Source organism: Eutrigla gurnardus (genome assembly GCF_963514095.1).
Source record: "Eutrigla gurnardus genome assembly, chromosome: 5".
Lineage (NCBI taxonomy): Eukaryota > Metazoa > Chordata > Actinopteri > Perciformes > Triglidae > Eutrigla > Eutrigla gurnardus.
This window is the reverse complement of record NC_139919.1, coordinates 22,080,605-22,102,536: the sequence shown is the minus strand read 5'-3', so window position 1 is coordinate 22,102,536 and position 21,932 is coordinate 22,080,605. Positions and strand designations below refer to the sequence as shown.

Here is a 21,932-nt window from a genome sequence, read left to right as displayed (position 1 = left end):
GTGAAGGTTGCTGGGCCATGTGTTTGCTTTGACTCATTTTGACTCATGATTGCTCTGTTTTTTGTTTTAGTGAGAAAAACATTTTTGATTGCACGCACCTAGTTTCTCTGTCCTTGGTGCTGAAATCTGTTTCATATTCTGTTGCATTTTTAGAGTTTACTGATGTGTTTTTTGCTGTTGTCGATTGCTCTGTTTTTTATAGACAGAATTTTTTTTTGATTGAATGCACATAGTTTCTCTGTCCTTGGTGCTGAAACCTGTTTTATATTCTGATGTGTTTTTATATAGTTTACTTCTGTTTTTTCTGCTGTTGTCATTTCACCCTTTGCTGAATTGTGTTTCAGTACCTTTTAAAGTTTGCCAAACTTCAAAGTTACCTAATATATTTATACAATAACACACAATATTTAAAACTGCATTCAAATGATAAGTCACATTGGGGTCTAGTGAGTTCCACCTTGTTTGTTCAAACATAGTTATAATATGTCCTTTTGTCTTTAGACATACAGTAGTTGTATCACTTTGCTTTTTCTGATAGTTGTTTTGAAACACACGCTCTTCCTGAGAGACTGTTACAACCATGTCGTGCTTGTGTTGCTTCTATTAATCACAGGAGGTCCAATTGTATAGTATATTGTTTCAAAAGCCATCCCTAGCAAAGGGATGATTTTTCTTCTTTTGATTTATGTGAGTCACTTTATTTGTATATCTTTTAAATATACAAAGACAAAAAAATCCTACATCGTGTTGTCATACCTACACGGACACTCATGGTGTCAGTGTGTACCAGCAAACGAGAAGTCATTCTCCACCCTTCGATCTCAACGAATGTAAAGCCTGAGTCTGCCATGTTTTTTCACAGTTGACAACAGCCTCTTCGTTTAGCACTGCAACGTGACATTTTTTTTTGTGGATTGGAAGAAATCACTAATGTAGGCCTATGATTGATATTTTTTGAACTACTTCGTAATATCTGTAGTGCGTGTGGTCTTTAAGTAACAATGGGATACGGCAGATTTGCGCTTTTCTGCGGCCTTCCTCTTATTTTTCTTGTCCTCCAGCCCGTCTATGGAGATCTGAGCTACTCCACACCGGAGGAGATGAAACGAGGATCTATAATTGGAAATATCGCCAAGGATCTGGGACTTGATTTGGGGAGATTGTCTGCTGGCAAGGCTCGTATCGATACTGAGGACACTGGTGTTAAGTACTGCGGTGTAAATCTCAATACCGGAGACTTGATCGTACAAGAAAGGATTGACCGAGAAGGACTTTGTGGGAAAAAGGCATCATGTGTTCTACAACAGGAACTCGTACTGGAGAACCCATTAGAGCTTCATCGTATTAGTATCCGCGTTCAAGATATTAATGATAATTCACCGCAGTTTAAAGAGGAGTCGCTTAAATTTGAAATACGGGAATCGGCAGTGAAGGGTGCACATTTTTTGCTGGATGAAGCGCACGATGGAGACATCGGGGAGAATGCTGTTCAGGGCTATTCACTTCAGCAGAATGATAATTTTAAACTAAATGTGAAGACCAAAGGTGGTGGACGAAAATATGGTGAATTAATCTTAGACAAAGAGTTGGACAGAGAAGACAAAAAAGAGATCATGTTATTGCTTACCGCATTCGATGGAGGCTCTCCTCGGAGATCAGGCACTGTAGTCATCCACGTCACTGTACTGGATGCTAATGATAATGCACCAGTGTTTAGCCAGACCCTTTATAGAGCCAGTCTGCCTGAAAACTCTCCTCTGGATACATTGGTGATCACAGTAAGTGCAACTGATGCAGACGAGGGGTTAAATAGCGTAATTGTCTATGGATTTGATCATGTGTCCGATGAAAACCAAGTTTTCTCTCTAAATCCCCAAACTGGAGAAGTTAAAGTAGCTGAATCTATTGATTATGAAAAAGAATCGTCATATGAAATTCAGATTAGCGCAAAAGATGGCCTTGGATTAGCGTCATATGCGACGTTAATAATTGAAATTACAGATACAAATGACAACGCACCGGTGATATATCTGAAATCACTGACCAATCCCATACCTGAGAACGTGTCACCTGGTACAGAGGTGGGCATCATTAACGTGCAGGACAGAGACTCTGAGACTAACAGACAGGTCCGCTGCTCCATTCAGGGAAACGCCCCTTTTAAGTTGGTTCCTTCTATTAAAAACTATTATTCTCTGGTGACCACAGGACAACTGGACCGTGAACTAGTGTCTGATTACAACATTACCATCACTGCCACTGACGAGGGCTCTCCACCTCTGTCCTCCTCTAAAACTGTTCACTTATCTGTAGCAGACATCAACGACAACCCACCTGTGTTTGAGGAACAGTCCTACAGCGCATATGTGACTGAGAATAACAAACCTGGCTCCACTTTATGTTCCGTTAGTGCTCGAGACCCCGACTGGAGACAAAACGGTACCGTGGTTTATTCTCTGTTACCCGGTGAGGTGAACGGTGCCCCGGTGTCCTCCTATCTATCTGTTAACGGAGACACGGGGGTGATCCACGCTGTGAGGTCGTTTGATTATGAACAGTTCAGGAGTTTCAAAGTCCACGTGACGGCCAGAGACAACGGTTCTCCTCCGCTCAGCAGCAACGTGACCGTCAGTGTCTTCATATCGGATGTGAATGACAACTCTCCTCAGATACTGTACCCCGCCCCGGAGGGCAACTCCTTCATGACCGAGCTGGTCCCCAAAGCTGCACACGGAGGCTCTCTGGTGTCCAAAGTGATAGCGGTGGACGCGGACTCCGGACAGAACGCCTGGCTGTCCTATCATATAGTCAAATCCACCGATCCGGGACTTTTCACTATCGGTCTCCACAGCGGAGAGATCAGGACACAGCGGGACATTTCTGAGTCTGACAGCATGAAACAGAACCTCATTGTGTCAGTGAAAGATAACGGACAGCCCTCTCTCTCTGCCACCTGTTCCATGTATTTACTGATTTCTGATAACTTGGCTGAGGTGCCAGAACTGAAGGATATTTCTTACGATGAGAAGAACTCCAAGCTGACCTCTTATCTGATCATCGCGCTGGTGTCTGTGTCCACCTTTTTCCTGACCTTCATCATCATCATCCTCGGTGTGAGGTTTTGTCGCAGGAGAAAGCCCAGACTGTTGTTTGATGGAGCAGTTGCCATCCCCAGCGCTTATCTCCCTCCTAATTACGCGGATGTTGACGGAACAGGAACTTTACGCAGCGCTTACAACTATGACGCCTACCTGACAACAGGCTCTAGAACCAGCGACTTTAAGTTCGTGTCATCTTACAATGACAACACGCTGCCTGCTGACCAGACTCTGAGGAAAAGTCCATCAGACTTTGCTGAGGCGTTTGGGGACTGTGATGATTCTCCTGAGGTAAATCCGTAAATAGGATGTTGTTATGTTTTCTTCTAAATATTAAATATTTTATTTCCAATGTCTAGTAATATGTGTAATTACAATATAGAAGTCTCTCTTTTTTTCTTAATTGGTAATTTGGTGATTTCCCCTATAGGGTTTTAAAGCTCATCTTTTATAGAACAACACGTTATTCTGGAAAGAAATATACTTTTGGCAGAATCAGAGTAGGTAAGAGGCTTGTAGTAGTTTGTGTGTAAACTACTTGGAAGTATATTGGAAGGTAGTATTCAAGGTCCAATCATGTGCTTCATATAACTGTAACTTCCTTTCATCATAGTTCCCTCCTGTGGTGTGTGTTGGATTGGAATGGATTTATATTCAATCAAAACATACGTTCTGTGGTGTTCAAAAGACCTTGAGTGGCAGTGGGTCTTGAAGTTTTTCCAGTCGCTCTTATGGAAAGAGTTTTGACGTGTTGCAATTGGATTTTCATGACTTCTAATAGATTTGGTAGAGCATGTTGCATTCTCACTCTCTTGAATGCATTACACATGTTTCCTCATTGTCTCTGTCCGTCTGTTGCTCGCTCTTTCTCTCAGGTAGTAATTTCTCCATGTGTCTTTTTTTATGGTGCAGTCCTCTGCAGGTTGTCTACTTTGTCTGGGTTTGATAGTGTCTTCATGTCAACAGATATGCTTTTTGGAATTTGTCAGTCTGTATTGCATCTTGATAAGACTACTTATTTTTTTTATGAGGTGACTCAGTGCCTAATTCAGAGACATACTCTCCTGGCTGCATGATTAGGATTTGCGCTTAATTTTCATTTAAATGTTTTTGCATATTACATTACGTTGAAAGCTATCTTTGGTGTTTAAACTTAATGAGTGCAACTCGTATAACAGTGATTCATTTTTACATCGATTGCTTGTGTTGTGTTTTTAGTGTGCATACAATAAAAAAGCAGTTGACATCGTTCCTTTAAGTTGCTCCTTTTACTAAAGTAACAAGTAAATTACCAGCACTAACACCAGTACTACTAACACCACTGCTGAAAACTACGCTGAATAGCAATAATTGCATGTAGTGCTTTTTCTTCATTCCACTCATGGTGTCGCTATAGGCCAGTCTAACATTTCCACTCCACCCTCCATTGTATAGACCAATGAAAGGGTAATGTTTCCGTTGTTGGTCCGAGGATGCAGTCAGAGTAACTGTGGAGATCTGTCGGTTTTCCTTTGACCGAGCTGTCTCATCCTTGTTGGGTTTGTAATCTGAACGAGGGCTGTTTTTCTGCAACGAACGCATTGCCACGATGGGGCTCCAGCGGAGCTACTTCGTTTTCTTTCTGATGTGGCAAACCGTGAATGGGGACGCGAGTTTTTCGTTCCACGAGGAAATGAAGCGCGGATCTGTTATTGGGAATATAGCGAAGGACCTTAACCTGGACTCTAGTAGACTGTCTGCTAGGAATGCCCGTGTTGATGCCGGAGGGAATCGCAAACGCTATTGTGACATCAACCTCAGCACAGGAGACGTCATTATTGCCGACCGCATTGACCGAGAAGAGCTTTGTGGAGAAAAGCTGTCGTGTGTAATAAAACGCGATCTTATACTGGAGAATCCTCTGGAGCTGCATTCTTTCAGCCTTCATATTCAAGATATTAACGATAACTCGCCTAAATTTAACGAAGACTCGATCAATATAGAAATTAATGAGATGGCAGACAGGGGAGCTCGTTTTGTGATAGAAGAGGCGCACGATGCGGATGTAGGACAGAATTCAGTTCAGCAGTACAGCCTTAAAAATAATGCTAATTTCGTTTTGGCTGTTGATGGAAACACTATTGAGCTTGTTCTTGAAAAGGAGCTTGATCGTGAACAACAACAAGAGATCAATTTGCTCCTTACAGCTCTAGATGGAGGCTCTCCTCAGAGATCAGGTACCGTAGTCATACACGTCACTGTGCTGGATGCTAATGATAACGCCCCAGTGTTTAGCCAGGCCGTTTATAAAGCCAGTCTGCCTGAAAACTCTCCTGTAGACACCGTAGTGGTCACAGTGAGCGCTACTGATGCAGACGAGGGAGTCAATGGTGATGTGACGTATGACTTCGGACATGTTTCAGACGATGTGAAAAGAGTTTTTAGTATTGACCGTAAAAATGGCAAAATCAAAGTTCATGGTGCGATTGACTTTGAAGCTGTAACAACATATGATTTACGCATTAAAGCAAAGGATGGATTGGGATTATCGTCATACACGAAAGTAACAGTTGATATCACAGATGTCAATGACAACATGCCTGTAATCTATGTGAAATCTCTGGCAAACCCAGTACCCGAGAACGTGTCACCTGGAACAGAGGTCGGCATCATTAATGTGCAGGATGCCGATTCTAATAATAACCAACAGGTCCGCTGCTCCATTCAGGGAAACGCCCCTTTTAAGTTGGTTCCTTCTATTAAAAACTATTATTCTCTGGTGACCACAGGACAACTGGACCGTGAACTAGTGTCTGATTACAACATTACCATCACTGCCACTGACGAGGGCTCTCCACCTCTGTCCTCCTGTAAAACTGTCCACTTATCTGTAGCAGACATCAACGACAACCCACCTGTGTTTGAGGAACAGTCCTACAGCGCATATGTGACTGAGAATAACAAACCTGGCTCCACTTTATGTTCCGTTAGTGCTCGAGACCCCGACTGGAGACAAAACGGTACAGTGGTTTATTCTCTGTTACCTGGTGAGGTGAACGGTGCCCCGGTGTCCTCCTATCTATCTGTTAACGGAGACACGGGGGTGATCCACGCTGTGAGGTCGTTTGATTATGAACAGTTCAGGAGTTTTAAAGTCCACGTGACGGCCAGAGACAACGGTTCTCCTCCGCTCAGCAGCAACGTGACCGTCAGTGTCTTCATATCGGATGTGAATGACAACTCTCCTCAGATACTGTACCCCGCCCCGGAGGGCAACTCCTTCATGACCGAGCTGGTCCCCAAAGCTGCACACGGAGGCTCTCTGGTGTCCAAAGTGATAGCGGTGGACGCGGACTCCGGACAGAACGCCTGGCTGTCCTATCATATAGTCAAATCCACCGATCCGGGACTTTTCACTATCGGTCTCCACAGCGGAGAGATCAGGACACAGCGGGACATTTCTGAGTCTGACAGCATGAAACAGAACCTCATTGTGTCAGTGAAAGATAACGGACAGCTCTCTCTCTCTGCCACCTGTTCCATGTATTTACTGATTTCTGATAACTTGGCTGAGGTGCCAGAACTCAAGGATATTTCTTATGATGAGAAGAACTCCAAGCTGACCTCTTATCTGATCATCGCGCTGGTGTCTGTGTCCACCTTTTTCCTGACCTTCATCATCATCATCCTCGGTGTGAGGTTTTGTCGCAGGAGAAAGCCCAGACTGTTGTTTGATGGAGCAGTTGCCATCCCCAGCGCTTATCTCCCTCCTAATTACGCAGATGTTGACGGAACAGGAACTTTACGCAGCGCTTACAACTATGACGCCTACCTGACAACAGGCTCTAGAACCAGTGACTTTAAGTTCGTGTCGTCTTACAATGACAACACGCTGCCTGCTGACCAGACTCTGAGGAAAAGTCCATCAGACTTTGCTGAGGCGTTTGGTGATTGTGATGATTCTCCTGAGGTAGGAACTGGTGCCACCCTTTAGGCTATGAAACACACTTGTACTGTAAGCAGGATCTCATAACATTCAGCAACTATCTGTGTTTAATTTGGATCAAGTTAATGTCATCACATCCATCAATGCATCGCAATTAGATCTTTCTTCGTGTACCCAAGATGTATTCCAAACTTTGGCGTGATACTGCTTTTTTGTGCTTGTGAAATATTTAAGTTGGTTTTCTTTTTGGTCCAGATTTATGGATATTTTTTGTATGAAATGTGTTTGCAGCAACTTCACTTTCATTTGTGGCTCCACAGATTTTTTTTCTGCAGTAATTTACCCTTAGGTCTTTAATTTACATGAACTCTTTGCATTTTAGGAAAGCACTTTTTTTAGTATTGGGCACCTTCATTAGGCGCTGTCTGTCTACTTACTTTCTACGACATTTCCCTTCAGTATAGCAGTCCTTGGTATTTCACTGGTCCCTTCTCCTATTTACTCAGCACTGCTGTGTTCGTCTGTGTATCTTGATCAGAGCTGCATCTCGCCCACTGTGTCTCTGTCCTTGGTGCTGAACCTCACTTTTGGTCTGTTGTTGGGGTTTAAACATTGATTTCACCCGTGTTATTCTGTCCCACTTAAAAATATATATGTGCTATGTCATCTTTTGAAGATGTGTAGGTATCCTTTCAGTTTTTCCTTTTATAATTGCTGACGCATGGCTGGGCTCCATTTCTTCCTCACCTAAGTGGGGAAGTTTGATTCTATAAGTACATCAACTATACACTAACATTATAGATAGTTGTCTCGCTGTTACATAATGTCCTTATTTGTTCATTTGTGTTTTAAAAGTGTGTCCCCACAACTAGTTTCATGTCTTTTTGCATTGGGTTTTCACTTCATTGTTCATAGTTCTTTGTCCTAAGATACAGTGGGAATAGTAGCTGCCTCTTCGTCAGAGTTTAAACATATTCTCTGTTCATAAACTTAATGCGTGTCTCTTTCCCCGTCTACGATTTAAAAAAATAAAACCTTTGTCAACTGATTCTAATTCGACCGAGTGGCCCTGCTTTGTACTGGGCCTAGTTATGAATTTTTTGATGTCAGAATTTGAAGATCCTGTAAACAAAAGATTAGTTCAGGTAGATTTAACTGATTATGTAATTGGACACCCTTGATAACGATGCATTACGTTATTCTATTTGTTTTACTTGAGTAAGGCTGCATCCAAAAAAGTAAATATAAAAACAAATAATCCCAGTAATATGCATCTTGGAAAGATGCTATCTTACTCCCACTGGAGACAACAGTGTTCAGTATATCACACAGATTCTTTTTAATACAGCAATAGCAGCTGTCTGCAGTTATACCTGTGCTAGAGGCTATAGTTAGTTCAAATATAGTACAACCTGTTGTGAGTCCAGGATTCCAGAAAGATCATTTTCGATACAAATACTATTCAATCCGTATTATATAATTGAAATGTATGCCATTTCTGCTGATTCTGACAATTTAAAGATGACCTTAGTTAATTTGCAATATATGTTTTGTATGTAACTTGTATATATTTATCTTAAAAGTGTGACTTGGAAAAAGCATGCCGTCTTTAGACCTTGATGTCAGTCTGTCATTCATCCATTGAACTAAATACACGCAATTTGAGAATATTGTAAACACCAAATAAGTTTAACTTCAGTTTTATTTAGCCTATTTTACAAGGTTATATGAGATACAGCCAATTAACAGTGCTCATTCTTCTTATTATTTTGAAACGAGTGTTGTTGTTGTTGAACTTAACTCACGGTGTCGCTATACACCAGCCTTAAAATTGGTTTTATTCCTCTATCCTTTGTAGACAGACGTTCTACGCCCATTGCTTGGTCTACATACCGGAGGCACAATAACGCTGGTTTGCCGTTACTATTCGTGTTACATGGTTGAACTGCGTGTGTTGCTTCCAGTCGTTAACGTCTATAAGGAACTCGTCCTTGGCGATGGAAATGAAAATGCTTGCGTGGGGATTCTATGTTCCCCTGTTTTTTTTATATGCCGCGTATGGAGACGTGAGCTACTCTGTTCCGGAGGAGATGAAACGAGGATCAGTTATTGGAAATATGGCCAAGGATCTCGGGCTTGACAGAAGCGCGCTTTCCAACAGAAGAGCTCGCATTGACACCGATGGGACTGATAAACGTTACTGTGACATAAACCTGGATAACGGAGAGTTGATTGTTGCCGACAGGATTGACCGAGAGGGGCTTTGTGGAGAAAAGGCTTCGTGCATCCTAAAACACGAGCTTGTGCTGGAGAATCCTCTCGAGCTCCATCGGATTAGTCTTCATATTCAAGATATTAATGATAACTCTCCACAGTTTAACGAAGAGATTATAAATATTGAAATTCATGAGATGGCAGACAGGGGAGCTCGTTTTGTGATTGAAGAGGCGCACGATGCGGATGTAGGACAGAATTCAGTTCAGCAGTACAGCCTTAAAAATAATGCTAATTTTGTTTTGGCCGTTGATGGAAACACTATTGAGCTTGTTCTTGAAAAGGAGCTTGATCGTGAAAAACAACAAGAGATCAATTTGCTCCTTACAGCTCTAGATGGAGGCTCTCCTCAGAGATCAGGTACCGTAGTCATACACGTCACTGTGCTGGATGCTAATGATAACGCCCCAGTGTTTAGCCAGGCCGTTTATAAAGCCAGTCTGCCTGAAAACTCTCCTGTAGACACCGTAGTGGTCACAGTGAGCGCTACTGATGCAGACGAGGGAATCAATGGTGATGTGACGTATGACTTCGGACACGTGACTGATGATGTAAGGAAGATATTTAGTATTGACCGTAAATCTGGTGAGATAAAAATAACTGGCGCTGTTGATTATGAAACTACGCCATCATTTGAAATACGCGTTAAAGCAAAAGATGGTTTAGGACTCTCGTCTTATGCTAAGGTGATCATTTCTATCTCTGATGTGAATGACAACGCCCCTGTAGTCAGTTTGAAATCACTAACGAATCCCATTCCAGAGGACACTCCACCTGGTACAGAGGTGGGCATCATTAACGTGCAGGACAGAGACTCTGAGACTAACAGACAGGTCCGCTGCTCCATTCAGGGAAACGCCCCTTTTAAGTTGGTTCCTTCTATTAAAAACTATTATTCTCTGGTGACCACAGGACAACTGGACCGTGAACTAGTGTCTGATTACAACATTACCATCACTGCCACTGACGAGGGCTCTCCACCTCTGTCCTCCTCTAAAACTGTTCACTTATCTGTAGCAGACATCAACGACAACCCACCTGTGTTTGAGGAACAGTCCTACAGCGCATATGTGACTGAGAATAACAAACCTGGCTCCACTTTATGTTCCGTTAGTGCTCGAGACCCCGACTGGAGACAAAACGGTACCGTGGTTTATTCTCTGTTACCTGGTGAGGTGAACGGTGCCCCGGTGTCCTCCTATCTATCTGTTAACGGAGACACGGGGGTGATCCACGCTGTGAGGTCGTTTGATTATGAACAGTTCAGGAGTTTTAAAGTCCACGTGACGGCCAGAGACAACGGTTCTCCTCCGCTCAGCAGCAACGTGACCGTCAGTGTCTTCATATCGGATGTGAATGACAACTCTCCTCAGATACTGTACCCCGCCCCGGAGGGCAACTCCTTCATGACCGAGCTGGTCCCCAAAGCTGCACACGGAGGCTCTCTGGTGTCCAAAGTGATAGCGGTGGACGCGGACTCCGGACAGAACGCCTGGCTGTCCTATCATATAGTCAAATCCACCGATCCGGGACTTTTCACTATCGGTCTCCACAGCGGAGAGATCAGGACACAGCGGGACATTTCTGAGTCTGACAGCATGAAACAGAACCTCATTGTGTCAGTGAAAGATAACGGACAGCCCTCTCTCTCTGCCACCTGTTCCATGTATTTACTGATTTCTGATAACTTGGCTGAGGTGCCAGAACTGAAGGATATTTCTTACGATGAGAAGAACTCCAAGCTGACCTCTTATCTGATCATCGCGCTGGTGTCTGTGTCCACCTTTTTTCTGACCTTCATCATCATCATCCTCGGTGTGAGGTTTTGTCGCAGGAGAAAGCCCAGACTGTTGTTTGATGGAGCAGTTGCCATCCCCAGCGCTTATCTCCCTCCTAATTACGCAGATGTTGACGGAACAGGAACTTTACGCAGCGCTTACAACTATGACGCCTACCTGACAACAGGCTCTAGAACCAGTGACTTTAAGTTTTTGTCATCTTACAATGACAACACGCTGCCTGCTGACCAGACTCTGAGGAAAAGTCCATCAGACTTTGCCGATGCGTTTGGAGAATTGGAAGACTGTCCAGAGGTATGAATGTAGCCTCAAGTGTGCCAAAAGTTATTTGTTGCTTAAGTCGTGCTTGTTCAGCTTATAAGTTTATCACTCACGTGAAGTTCTGTCAATATTGCCTTTACTTTTTCACTATATTATCTAAGTGCATATTTTTTTTAATCAAATCATTCCTGCATTTAACTAAAATATGTCTCTACTAATGAGCTGGAGCATAATATTTGCAATGTGAAAGAGTTTCAGTGCTGACTTTTGAGGGATTCTATGTTTGTAACATGTTCCATTTTTCTCTCAATGCTTGAGCACATCAGAAGAAATAATTTGTCATAGCTTCTTATCAATTGTCATTCTTAACATGCAACTTTTTTTGCAAATATTTTCTGCAAGAACATCTCTATTTGTCTCATCAACAATCTCACTTCTTATTCATCCATGTCTTCTCCTTCCATCTTGTGCCTCGTGTCTTTGAGGAAATTTGAAACCGAGCTGATTGAAACTTATTCTGGATGGCTTTTACTTGATAAACTTTTGCTTGGCTTTTACCTCATTCAAAGCAGGCTTTGGACAGGAGTGTCTGCACTTAGGGCCAGGTAGTTAATGCTATGAATTTATCTAGCAAACAAGTGGGCCTTTCAAAGTTGAATGACTTAAAGCCTGAAAACATGACACTGTTATCTTATGTTGGTTTTTCAGGTGGATGGATATACCTGTAGTATTTATGTCTTTACATTTGAATCCAGGTCACTGTGTCTTTTTAAGAGGTGTTGGTTAAGGCTTATTGTTTGACATTTGTTATTGATTGCACTGTCATTATGAAATACATATAATCCAAATATAGACATAAATAATAATACAAAAATATTTTAATTGCATTTAGCCATTTTACATTGTCTGTTCTATGGACATTTCTGCAGTGATTGTGCTTGATTTCATGATTGATTCTGAATGAATTACCTTCATTCTATTCATAACATTAGAAATAATACCCAGTCTGTATTTTCACTATGGTGATTGAGGCTTGTTTTGGTGTTGTAATACTTTCTCCAATTTCCAGAATATCAGTCCCGTTGTTAATTGAAATACAGTGATGGCGATGGGTCATGCTGACAGAATGAAGGATTTTCCCTTCAAGCTAATCGAAATAGATTAAGTCTTCAATGTAGTTCATCTTTTGATGTTTATTGCCAAACTCTATCATTTTATTCTATAATGGTAGGAGGGAGTCATTAATAATTTTCTCAGGAAAGGGAAAAGGTTCTAACCACCTTTTAACTGGTGTATTACGGTATTGTAATCACTATAGTCTTTGCAGATATGAAATGTTATACAAGTTAGCAGAATACTGGTGGTCTTTAAAGGATGTGACCTTTTTTCTTTTAACAAGAAACAAAATACATTGTTTTTTTTAACACACATACACACACACACACACACACACACACACACACACACACACACACACACACACCTTCTCTCTTTTTGGTCATGTGAGACCTTTTTGTTTTCAATGTATGTCTCTGTCCTTGGTGCTGAACAGCTGATCTCTTTTTAGAAGCTTTTTCTTAAGTTCTCTCTATTCGTTCATCCATTCCAAACCACAACTGCTTTGCTTTCTCTCCAATATGTCAATGATTGAATCAATTGGATATCAGTCATTCCAGATCTAGGTTGATGGGATGATAATCACAGACGTATAATACAAATATATCAATATATAAATTAACTCTAAAGTTAAGTAACTTACTTGTAAATATTACTATAAATACTTCCCTTTTTAATCAAACTACAGATGCAGGTTTAACTCTCTTGCAGAAGAGCAGGTTAGCAAACTTCATGAAGGAGGAAAAGTAGATGGAGTCAATGCACACGGTAACAAAACCGCCAATTGATATCATATCAGTCATTGTTATAAAATGCTCATAGCAAATTCTTAGCCTGAGCCTTGATGTAATTGTATGCATATACAACGACTTATTTGTTCACTTTGCTTCTTTCCTGATTGTTTCTTGGTGGAACTTTATAACTGCAGCTGCAACTATTTATTATACACCTAGATGTAAAGTTTCTTTCAGATAAACATAATTTAGACGCAGGATACATCTCAGTTTTAAGTCATTTTGTGATTTTTTTTTTCCCATCAATGTTTGTTTTCCAACTTAACTCACGGTGGCGCTGTACACCAGCCTTAAGATGTTTGAATTCCTCTATCCTTCGGTGTGGACGAACATAGCTTACTTGTGCTCCTGTAGCTAGATAGAGACACTCACTGGACGCAGTTGCTATCGGTGTAATGTGGTTGAACCGTCTTTGTTCGCTTTATTCTTCAACGTGTTAAAAACTCAACGTCGATGATGGATTCAAAAGGGATTTTGTTTCAAACCTGCGTCTTCTACATCCTTCTGATTTTTTTACGTGCAGCATATGGAGACGTGAGCTACTCTGTTCCGGAGGAGATGAAACGAGGATCAGTTATTGGAAATATGGCCAAGGATCTCGGGCTTGACAGAAGCGCGATCTCTAACAGAAGAGCCCGCATTGACACCGATGGGACTGATAAACGTTACTGTGACATAAACCTGGATAACGGAGAGTTGATTGTTGCCGACAGGATTGACCGAGAGGGGCTTTGTGGAGAAAAGGCTTCGTGCATCCTAAAACACGAGCTTGTGCTGGAGAATCCTCTCGAGCTCCATCGAATTAGTCTTCATATTCAAGATATTAATGATAACTCTCCACAATTTAAGGAAGACTTGATTAATATAGAAATTCGAGAGTCGGCAGTCAGGGGAGCTCGTTTTGTGATTGAAGAGGCGCACGATGCGGATGTAGGACAGAATTCAGTTCAGCAGTACAGCCTTAAAAATCATGCTAATTTCGTTTTGGCCGTTGACGGAAACACTATTGAGCTTGTTCTTGAAAAGGAGCTTGATCGTGAAAAACAACAAGAGATCAATTTGCTCCTTACAGCTCTAGATGGAGGCTCTCCTCAGAGATCAGGTACCGTAGTCATACACGTCACTGTGCTGGATGCTAATGATAACGCCCCAGTGTTTAGCCAGGCCGTTTATAAAGCCAGTCTGCCTGAAAACTCTCCTGTAGACACCGTAGTGGTCACAGTGAGCGCTACTGATGCAGACGAGGGAGTCAATGGTGACGTAACATATGAATTTGGACATGTGACTGATGATGTAAAGAAGATATTTAGTATTGACCGTAAATCTGGTGAGATAAAAATAACTGGCGCTGTTGATTATGAAACTACGACATCATTTGAAATACGCGTTAAAGCAAAAGATGGTTTAGGACTCTCGTCTTATGCTAAGGTGATCATTTCTATCTCTGATGTGAATGACAACGCCCCTGTAGTCAGTTTGAAATCACTAACGAATCCCATTCCAGAGGACACTCCACCTGGTACAGAGGTGGGCATCATTAACGTGCAGGACAGAGACTCTGAGCGCAACAGACAGGTCCGCTGCTCCATTCAGGGAAACGCCCCTTTTAAGTTGGTTCCTTCTATTAAAAACTATTATTCTCTGGTGACCACAGGACAACTGGACCGTGAACTAGAGTCTGATTACAACATTACCATCACTGCCACTGACGAGGGCTCTCCACCTCTGTCCTCCTCTAAAACTGTTCACTTATCTGTAGCAGACATCAACGACAACCCACCTGTGTTTGAGGAACAGTCCTACAGCGCATATGTGACTGAGAATAACAAACCTGGCTCCACTGTATGTTCCGTTAGTGCTCGAGACCCCGACTGGAGACAAAACGGTACCGTGGTTTATTCTCTGTTACCTGGTGAGGTGAACGGTGCCCCGGTGTCCTCCTATCTATCTGTTAACGGAGACACGGGGGTGATCCACGCTGTGAGGTCGTTTGATTATGAACAGTTCAGGAGTTTTAAAGTCCACGTGACGGCCAGAGACAACGGTTCTCCTCCGCTCAGCAGCAACGTGACCGTCAGTGTCTTCATATCGGATGTGAATGACAACTCTCCTCAGATACTGTACCCCGCCCCGGAGGGCAACTCCTTCATGACCGAGCTGGTCCCCAAAGCTGCACACGGAGGCTCTCTGGTGTCCAAAGTGATAGCGGTGGACGCGGACTCCGGACAGAACGCCTGGCTGTCCTATCATATAGTCAAATCCACCGATCCGGGACTTTTCACTATCGGTCTCCACAGCGGAGAGATCAGGACACAGCGGGACATTTCTGAGTCTGACAGCATGAAACAGAACCTCATTGTGTCAGTGAAAGATAACGGACAGCCCTCTCTCTCTGCCACCTGTTCCATGTATTTACTGATTTCTGATAACTTGGCTGAGGTGCCAGAACTGAAGGATATTTCTTACGATGAGAAGAACTCCAAGCTGACCTCTTATCTGATCATCGCGCTGGTGTCTGTGTCCACCTTTTTTCTGACCTTCATCATCATCATCCTCGGTGTGAGGTTTTGTCGCAGGAGAAAGCCCAGACTGTTGTTTGATGGAGCAGTTGCCATCCCCAGCGCTTATCTCCCTCCTAATTACGCAGATGTTGACGGAACAGGAACTTTACGCAGCGCTTACAACTATGACGCCTACCTGACAACAGGCTCTAGAACCAGTGACTTTAAGTTCGTGTCATCTTACAATGACAACACGCTGCCTGCTGACCAGACTCTGAGGAAAAGTCCGTCAGACTTTGCTGATGCGTTTGGAGAATTGGAAGACTGTCAAGAGGTATGAATGTAGCCTCAAGTGTGCCCAAAGTTAGTTGTTGCTTAAGTCGTGTTTGGTCATCTTACGTTCGTTGCGCACGTGAAGTTGTGTCAATGTGGCCTTAACTTTTCATTATTTCATGCATGCAGTTTTTAAATCAAATCAATCCTGGCACACAATTAGAAATATGCTGATGTGTTGGAGCATAATATTTGCAATGTGAAAGAGTTTCAGTGCTGACTTTTGATGGAATATATTTGTTACATTTTCTATATTTCTCTCAATGCTTAAGCACATCAGAGGGAATCATCTTTATGGCCGTACTTGTTATCATGTCATTTTTACATGCAGCTTGTTTGCTTAAATATTCTGGCAGAACACAATCTCTATATAAAACTGTCTCCTCTAAAAACAATCTCACTTCTTATTCATTCATGTCTTCATGCACCTTCCATCTTGTGCTTCGTGTCTTGGAGGAAATTTCAAACTGAACTGAGTGAAACTTATTCTTGATGGCTTTTACTTGATCTACTGTTGCTTGGCGTGTACCTCCATTTAAACCTGGCTTTGGACAGGAGTGTCTGCCACAACAACACATGTAAATATACATATTGGTCTTACAGCCAGGGAGTTAATGCTATAATTCTATCTAGCAGACATATGGACCTTTCAAAGTTAACATGAAAGTGATGTCTAATGCGTTTTACAGGTGGATGGAAATACCTGTAGTATTTAGATCTTTACATTTGAATCCAGGCCACTGTGTGTTTTTTAACAGGTGTTGCTTAGGGCTCCTCATTGGTCGACTTGTGTTGTTGATTGCACTGTGATTGTGAAATACGGAGAATGTAAGTGTAGAGAAAAATAATAACACAACTTTTCATTTCAATTGCATTTTCAAAAAAATACATTGTTTTGTTTAACTCAAGCACACACACACACACACACACACACACACACACACACACACACACACTCACTCACTCACTCACTCTCTCTCTCTCTCTCTCTCTCTCTCTCTCTCTCTCTCTCTCTCTCTCTCTCTCTCTCTCTCTCTCACACACACACACACACACACACACACACACACACACACACACACACACACACACACACACACACACACACACACACACACACCTTCTCTCTTCTTAGTCCTGTGAGAGCTTTTTGTTTTCCGTGCTGTTTTCAACGTATGTCTCTGTCCTTGGTGCTGAACAGCTGATCTCTTTTTTTAGATGCTTTTTCTTCACTTCTCTCTACTTGTTCATCCATTCCAAACCACCACTGCTTGGCTTTCTCTCCAATATGTCATTGATTGACTCAATTGGATATCAGTCATTCCAAATCTAGGTTAATGTGATGATAACCACAGAGGTATAATACACATATTAATATATAAATTGAGTCTGTAAAAGTTAAGTAACTTAATGTAGTTGTAGATATCACTAATAAATACTTCCCTTTTTAATCCAACTACAGATGCAGGTTTAACTTTCTTGCAGAAGATTTGGTTAGCAAACTTCATGAAGGAGGAAAAGTAGATGCAGTCAGTGCACACCGTAACAAATTAATGACATATCAGTCATTGTTATAAATATGCTCATAGCAAATTCTTAGCCCAAGCCTTGATGTAATGTTATGCATATACAACAACTTATTTGTTCACGTTGCTTCTTTCCTGATTGTTTCTTGGTTGAACTTTATAACTGCAGCTGCAACTATTTATTATACACCATAGTAGATGTAACGTTTCTTTCAGATATTCACAATTTAGCGGCAGGATACATTTCATTTTAAGTAATATTGTGATTTCTTTTCCAATCAATGTTATTTTTCCAACTTAACTCACGGTGGCGCTGTACACCAGCCTTAAGATGTTTCCATTCCTCTATCCTTCGGTGTGGACGAACATAGCTTACTTGTGCTCCTGTAGCTAGATAGAGGCACTCACTGAACGCAGTTGCTATCGGTGTAATGTGGTTGAACCGTCTTTGTTCGCTTTATTCTTCAACGTGTTAAAAACTCAACGTCGATGATGGATTCAAAGGGGATTTTGTTTCAAACCTGCGTCTTCTACATCCTTCTGATTTTTTTACGTGCAGCATATGGAGACGTGAGCTACTCTGTTCCGGAGGAGATGAAACGAGGATCAGTTATTGGAAATATGGCCAAGGATCTCGGGCTTGACAGAAGCGCGCTCTCTAACAGAAGAGCTCGCATTGACACCGATGGGACTGATAAACGTTACTGTGACATAAACCTGGATAACGGAGAGTTGATTGTTGCCGACAGGATTGACCGAGAGGGGCTTTGTGGAGAAAAGGCTTCGTGCATCCTAAAACACGAGCTTGTGCTGGAGAATCCTCTCGAGCTCCATCGGATTAGTCTTCATATTCAAGATATTAATGATAACTCTCCACAATTTAAGGAAGACTTGATTAATATAGAAATTCATGAGATGGCAGTCAGGGGAGCTCGTTTTGTGATTGAAGAGGCGCACGATGCGGATGTAGGACAGAATTCAGTTCAGCAGTACAGCCTTAAAAATAATGCGAATTTTGTTTTGGCCGTTGATGGAAACACTATTGAGCTCGTTCTTGAAAAGGAGCTTGATCGTGAAAAACAACAAGAGATCAATTTGCTCCTTACAGCTCTAGATGGAGGCTCTCCTCAGAGATCAGGTACCGTAGTCATACACGTCACTGTGCTGGATGCTAATGATAACGCCCCAGTGTTTAGCCAGGCCGTTTATAAGGCCAGTCTGACTGAAAACTCTCCTGTAGACACCGTAGTGGTCACAGTCAGCGCTACTGATGCAGACGAGGGAGTCAATGGTGACGTAACATATGAATTTGGACATGTGACTGATGATGTAAAGAAGATATTTAGTATTGACCGTAAATCTGGTGAGATAAAAATATCTGGCGCTGTTGATTATGAAACTACGACATCATTTGAAATACGCGTTAAAGCAAAAGATGGTTTAGGACTCTCGTCTTATGCTAAGGTCATCATTTCTATCTCTGATGTGAATGACAACGCCCCTGTTGTCAGTTTGAAATCACTAACGAATCCCATTCCAGAGGACACTCCACCTGGTACAGAGGTGGGCATCATTAACGTGCAGGACAGAGACTCTGAGACTAACAGACAGGTCCGCTGCTCCATTCAGGGAAACGCCCCTTTTAAGTTGGTTCCTTCTATTAAAAACTATTATTCTCTGGTGACCACAGGACAACTGGACCGTGAACTAGTGTCTGATTACAACATTACCATCACTGCCACTGACGAGGGCTCTCCACCTCTGTCCTCCTCTAAAACTGTTCACTTATCTGTAGCAGACATCAACGACAACCCACCTGTGTTTGAGGAACAGTCCTACAGCGCATATGTGACTGAGAATAACAAACCTGGCTCCACTTTATGTTCCGTTAGTGCTCGAGACCCCGACTGGAGACAAAACGGTACCGTGGTTTATTCTCTGCTACCTGGTGAGGTGAACGGTGCCCCGGTGTCCTCCTATCTATCTGTTAACGGAGACACGGGGGTGATCCACGCTGTGAGGTCGTTTGATTATGAACAGTTCAGGAGTTTTAAAGTCCACGTGACGGCCAGAGACAACGGTTCTCCTCCGCTCAGCAGCAACGTGACCGTCAGTGTCTTCATATCGGATGTGAATGACAACTCTCCTCAGATACTGTACCCCGCCCCGGAGGGCAACTCCTTCATGACCGAGCTGGTCCCCAAAGCTGCACACGGAGGCTCTCTGGTGTCCAAAGTGATAGCGGTGGACGCGGACTCCGGACAGAACGCCTGGCTGTCCTATCATATAGTCAAATCCACCGATCCGGGACTTTTCACTATCGGTCTCCACAGCGGAGAGATCAGGACACAGCGGGACATTTCTGAGTCTGACAGCATGAAACAGAACCTCATTGTGTCAGTGAAAGATAACGGACAGCCCTCTCTCTCTGCCACCTGTTCCATGTATTTACTGATTTCTGATAACTTGGCTGAGGTGCCAGAACTGAAGGATATTTCTTACGATGAGAAGAACTCCAAGCTGACCTCTTATCTGATCATCGCGCTGGTGTCTGTGTCCACCTTTTTTCTGACCTTCATCATCATCATCCTCGGTGTGAGGTTTTGTCGCAGGAGAAAGCCCAGACTGTTGTTTGATGGAGCAGTTGCCATCCCCAGCGCTTATCTCCCTCCTAATTACGCAGATGTTGACGGAACAGGAACTTTACGCAGCGCTTACAACTATGACGCCTACCTGACAACAGGCTCTAGAACCAGTGACTTTAAGTTCGTGTCATCTTACAATGACAACACGCTGCCTGCTGACCAGACTCTGAGGAAAAGTCCGTCAGACTTTGCTGATGCGTTTGGAGAATTGGAAGACTGTCAAGAGGTATGAATGTAGCCTCAAGTGTGCCCAAAGTTAGTTGTTGCTTAAGTCGTGTTTGGTCAGCTTACGTTCGTTGCGCACGTGAAGTTGTGTCAATGTGGCCTTAACTTTTCATTATTTCATGCATGCAGTTTTTAAATCAAATCAATCCTGGCACACAATTAGACACATCTACTGATGTGTTGGAGCATAATATTTGCAATGTGAAAGAGTTTCAGTGCTGACTTTTGATGGAATATATTTGTTACATTTTCTATATTTCTCTCAATGCTTAAGCACATCAGAGGGAATAATATTTATGGCCGTACTTGTTATCATGTCATTTTTACATGCATCTTGTTTGCTTAAATATTCTGGCAGAACAACATCTCTGTCTCCTCTTAAAACAATCTCACTTCTTATTCATTCATGTCTTCATGCACCTTCCATCTTGTGCCTCATATCGTAGAGGAAATTTCAAACTGAACTGAGTGAAACTTATTCTTGATGGCTTTTACTTGATCTACTGTTGCTTGGTTTGTACCTCATTTAAACCTGGCTTTGGACAGGAGTGTCTGCCACAACAATACATGTAAATATACATATTGGTCTTACAGCCAGGGAGTTAATGCTATAATTCTATCTAGCAGACATATGGACCTTTCAAAGTTAACATGAAAGTGATGTCTAATGCGTTTTACAGGTGGATGGAAATACCTGTAGTATTTAGGTCTTTACATTGAATCCAGGCCACTGTGTATTTTTTAACAGGTGTTGCTTAGGGCTCCTCATTGGTTGACTTGTGTTGTTGATTGCACTGTGATTGTGAAAAATGGAGAATGTAAGTGTAGAGAGAAATAATAACACAACTTTTCATTTCAATTGCATTTTCAAAAAAATATATGGTTTTGTTTAACTCAAGCACACACACACACACACACACACACACACACACACACACACACACACACACACACACACACATACACACTCACTCTCTCTCTCTCACACACACACACACACACACACACACACACACACACACACACACACACACACTCACTCTCTCTCTCACACACAGACACACACACACACACACACACACACACGCACACACACACACACACTCACTCTCTTTCACACACACACACACACACACACACACACACACACACACACACACACACACACACTCACTCTCTCTCACACACACACACACACACACACACACACACACACACACACACACACACACACACACACTCACTCACTCACTCACTCACTCTCTCTCACACACACACACACACCCACACACACACACACACACACACACACACTCACTCTCTCTCACACACACACACACACCCACACACACCCCTTCTCTCTTTTTGGTCAAGTGAGACCTTTTTGTTTTCCGTGCTGTTTTCAACTTATGTCTCTGTCCTTGGTGCTGAACAG

At 42.5% G+C, this 21,932-nt stretch overlaps 2 protein-coding genes across 10 annotated transcripts in view; both read left to right on the top strand.

Moving 5' to 3' along the window:
• Positions 1-21,932, top strand: part of LOC311013232 (protocadherin gamma-C5-like) — a gene marked incomplete at its 5' end in the record, with an annotated part of 293,577 nt that overhangs the window by 102,161 nt on the left and 169,484 nt on the right. For 3 of the 9 annotated variants that reach the window (XM_084009248.1, XM_084009245.1, XM_084009241.1), the window contains one exon: positions 18,120-20,498. The exons of 4 other annotated variants lie outside the window; for them this stretch is intronic. In XM_084009248.1, the coding sequence (XP_083865374.1) occupies positions 18,120-20,498 (2,379 nt within the window). Of the gene's footprint in view, positions 1-4,650; positions 7,048-18,119; positions 20,499-21,932 lie in introns of those variants that run through there. 2 more of the 9 variants (XM_084009249.1, XM_084009242.1) reach the window with 1 other exon arrangement.
• On the top strand, positions 1,002-11,396 carry LOC311013255 (protocadherin gamma-A10-like; the record flags this gene model as incomplete). The annotated part of the gene is made up of 2 exons (XM_084009287.1): positions 1,002-1,074; positions 9,088-11,396. The coding sequence occupies 2 exons, from the start codon at positions 1,002-1,004 to the stop codon at positions 11,394-11,396; spliced, it is 2,382 nt and encodes a 793-aa protein (XP_083865413.1).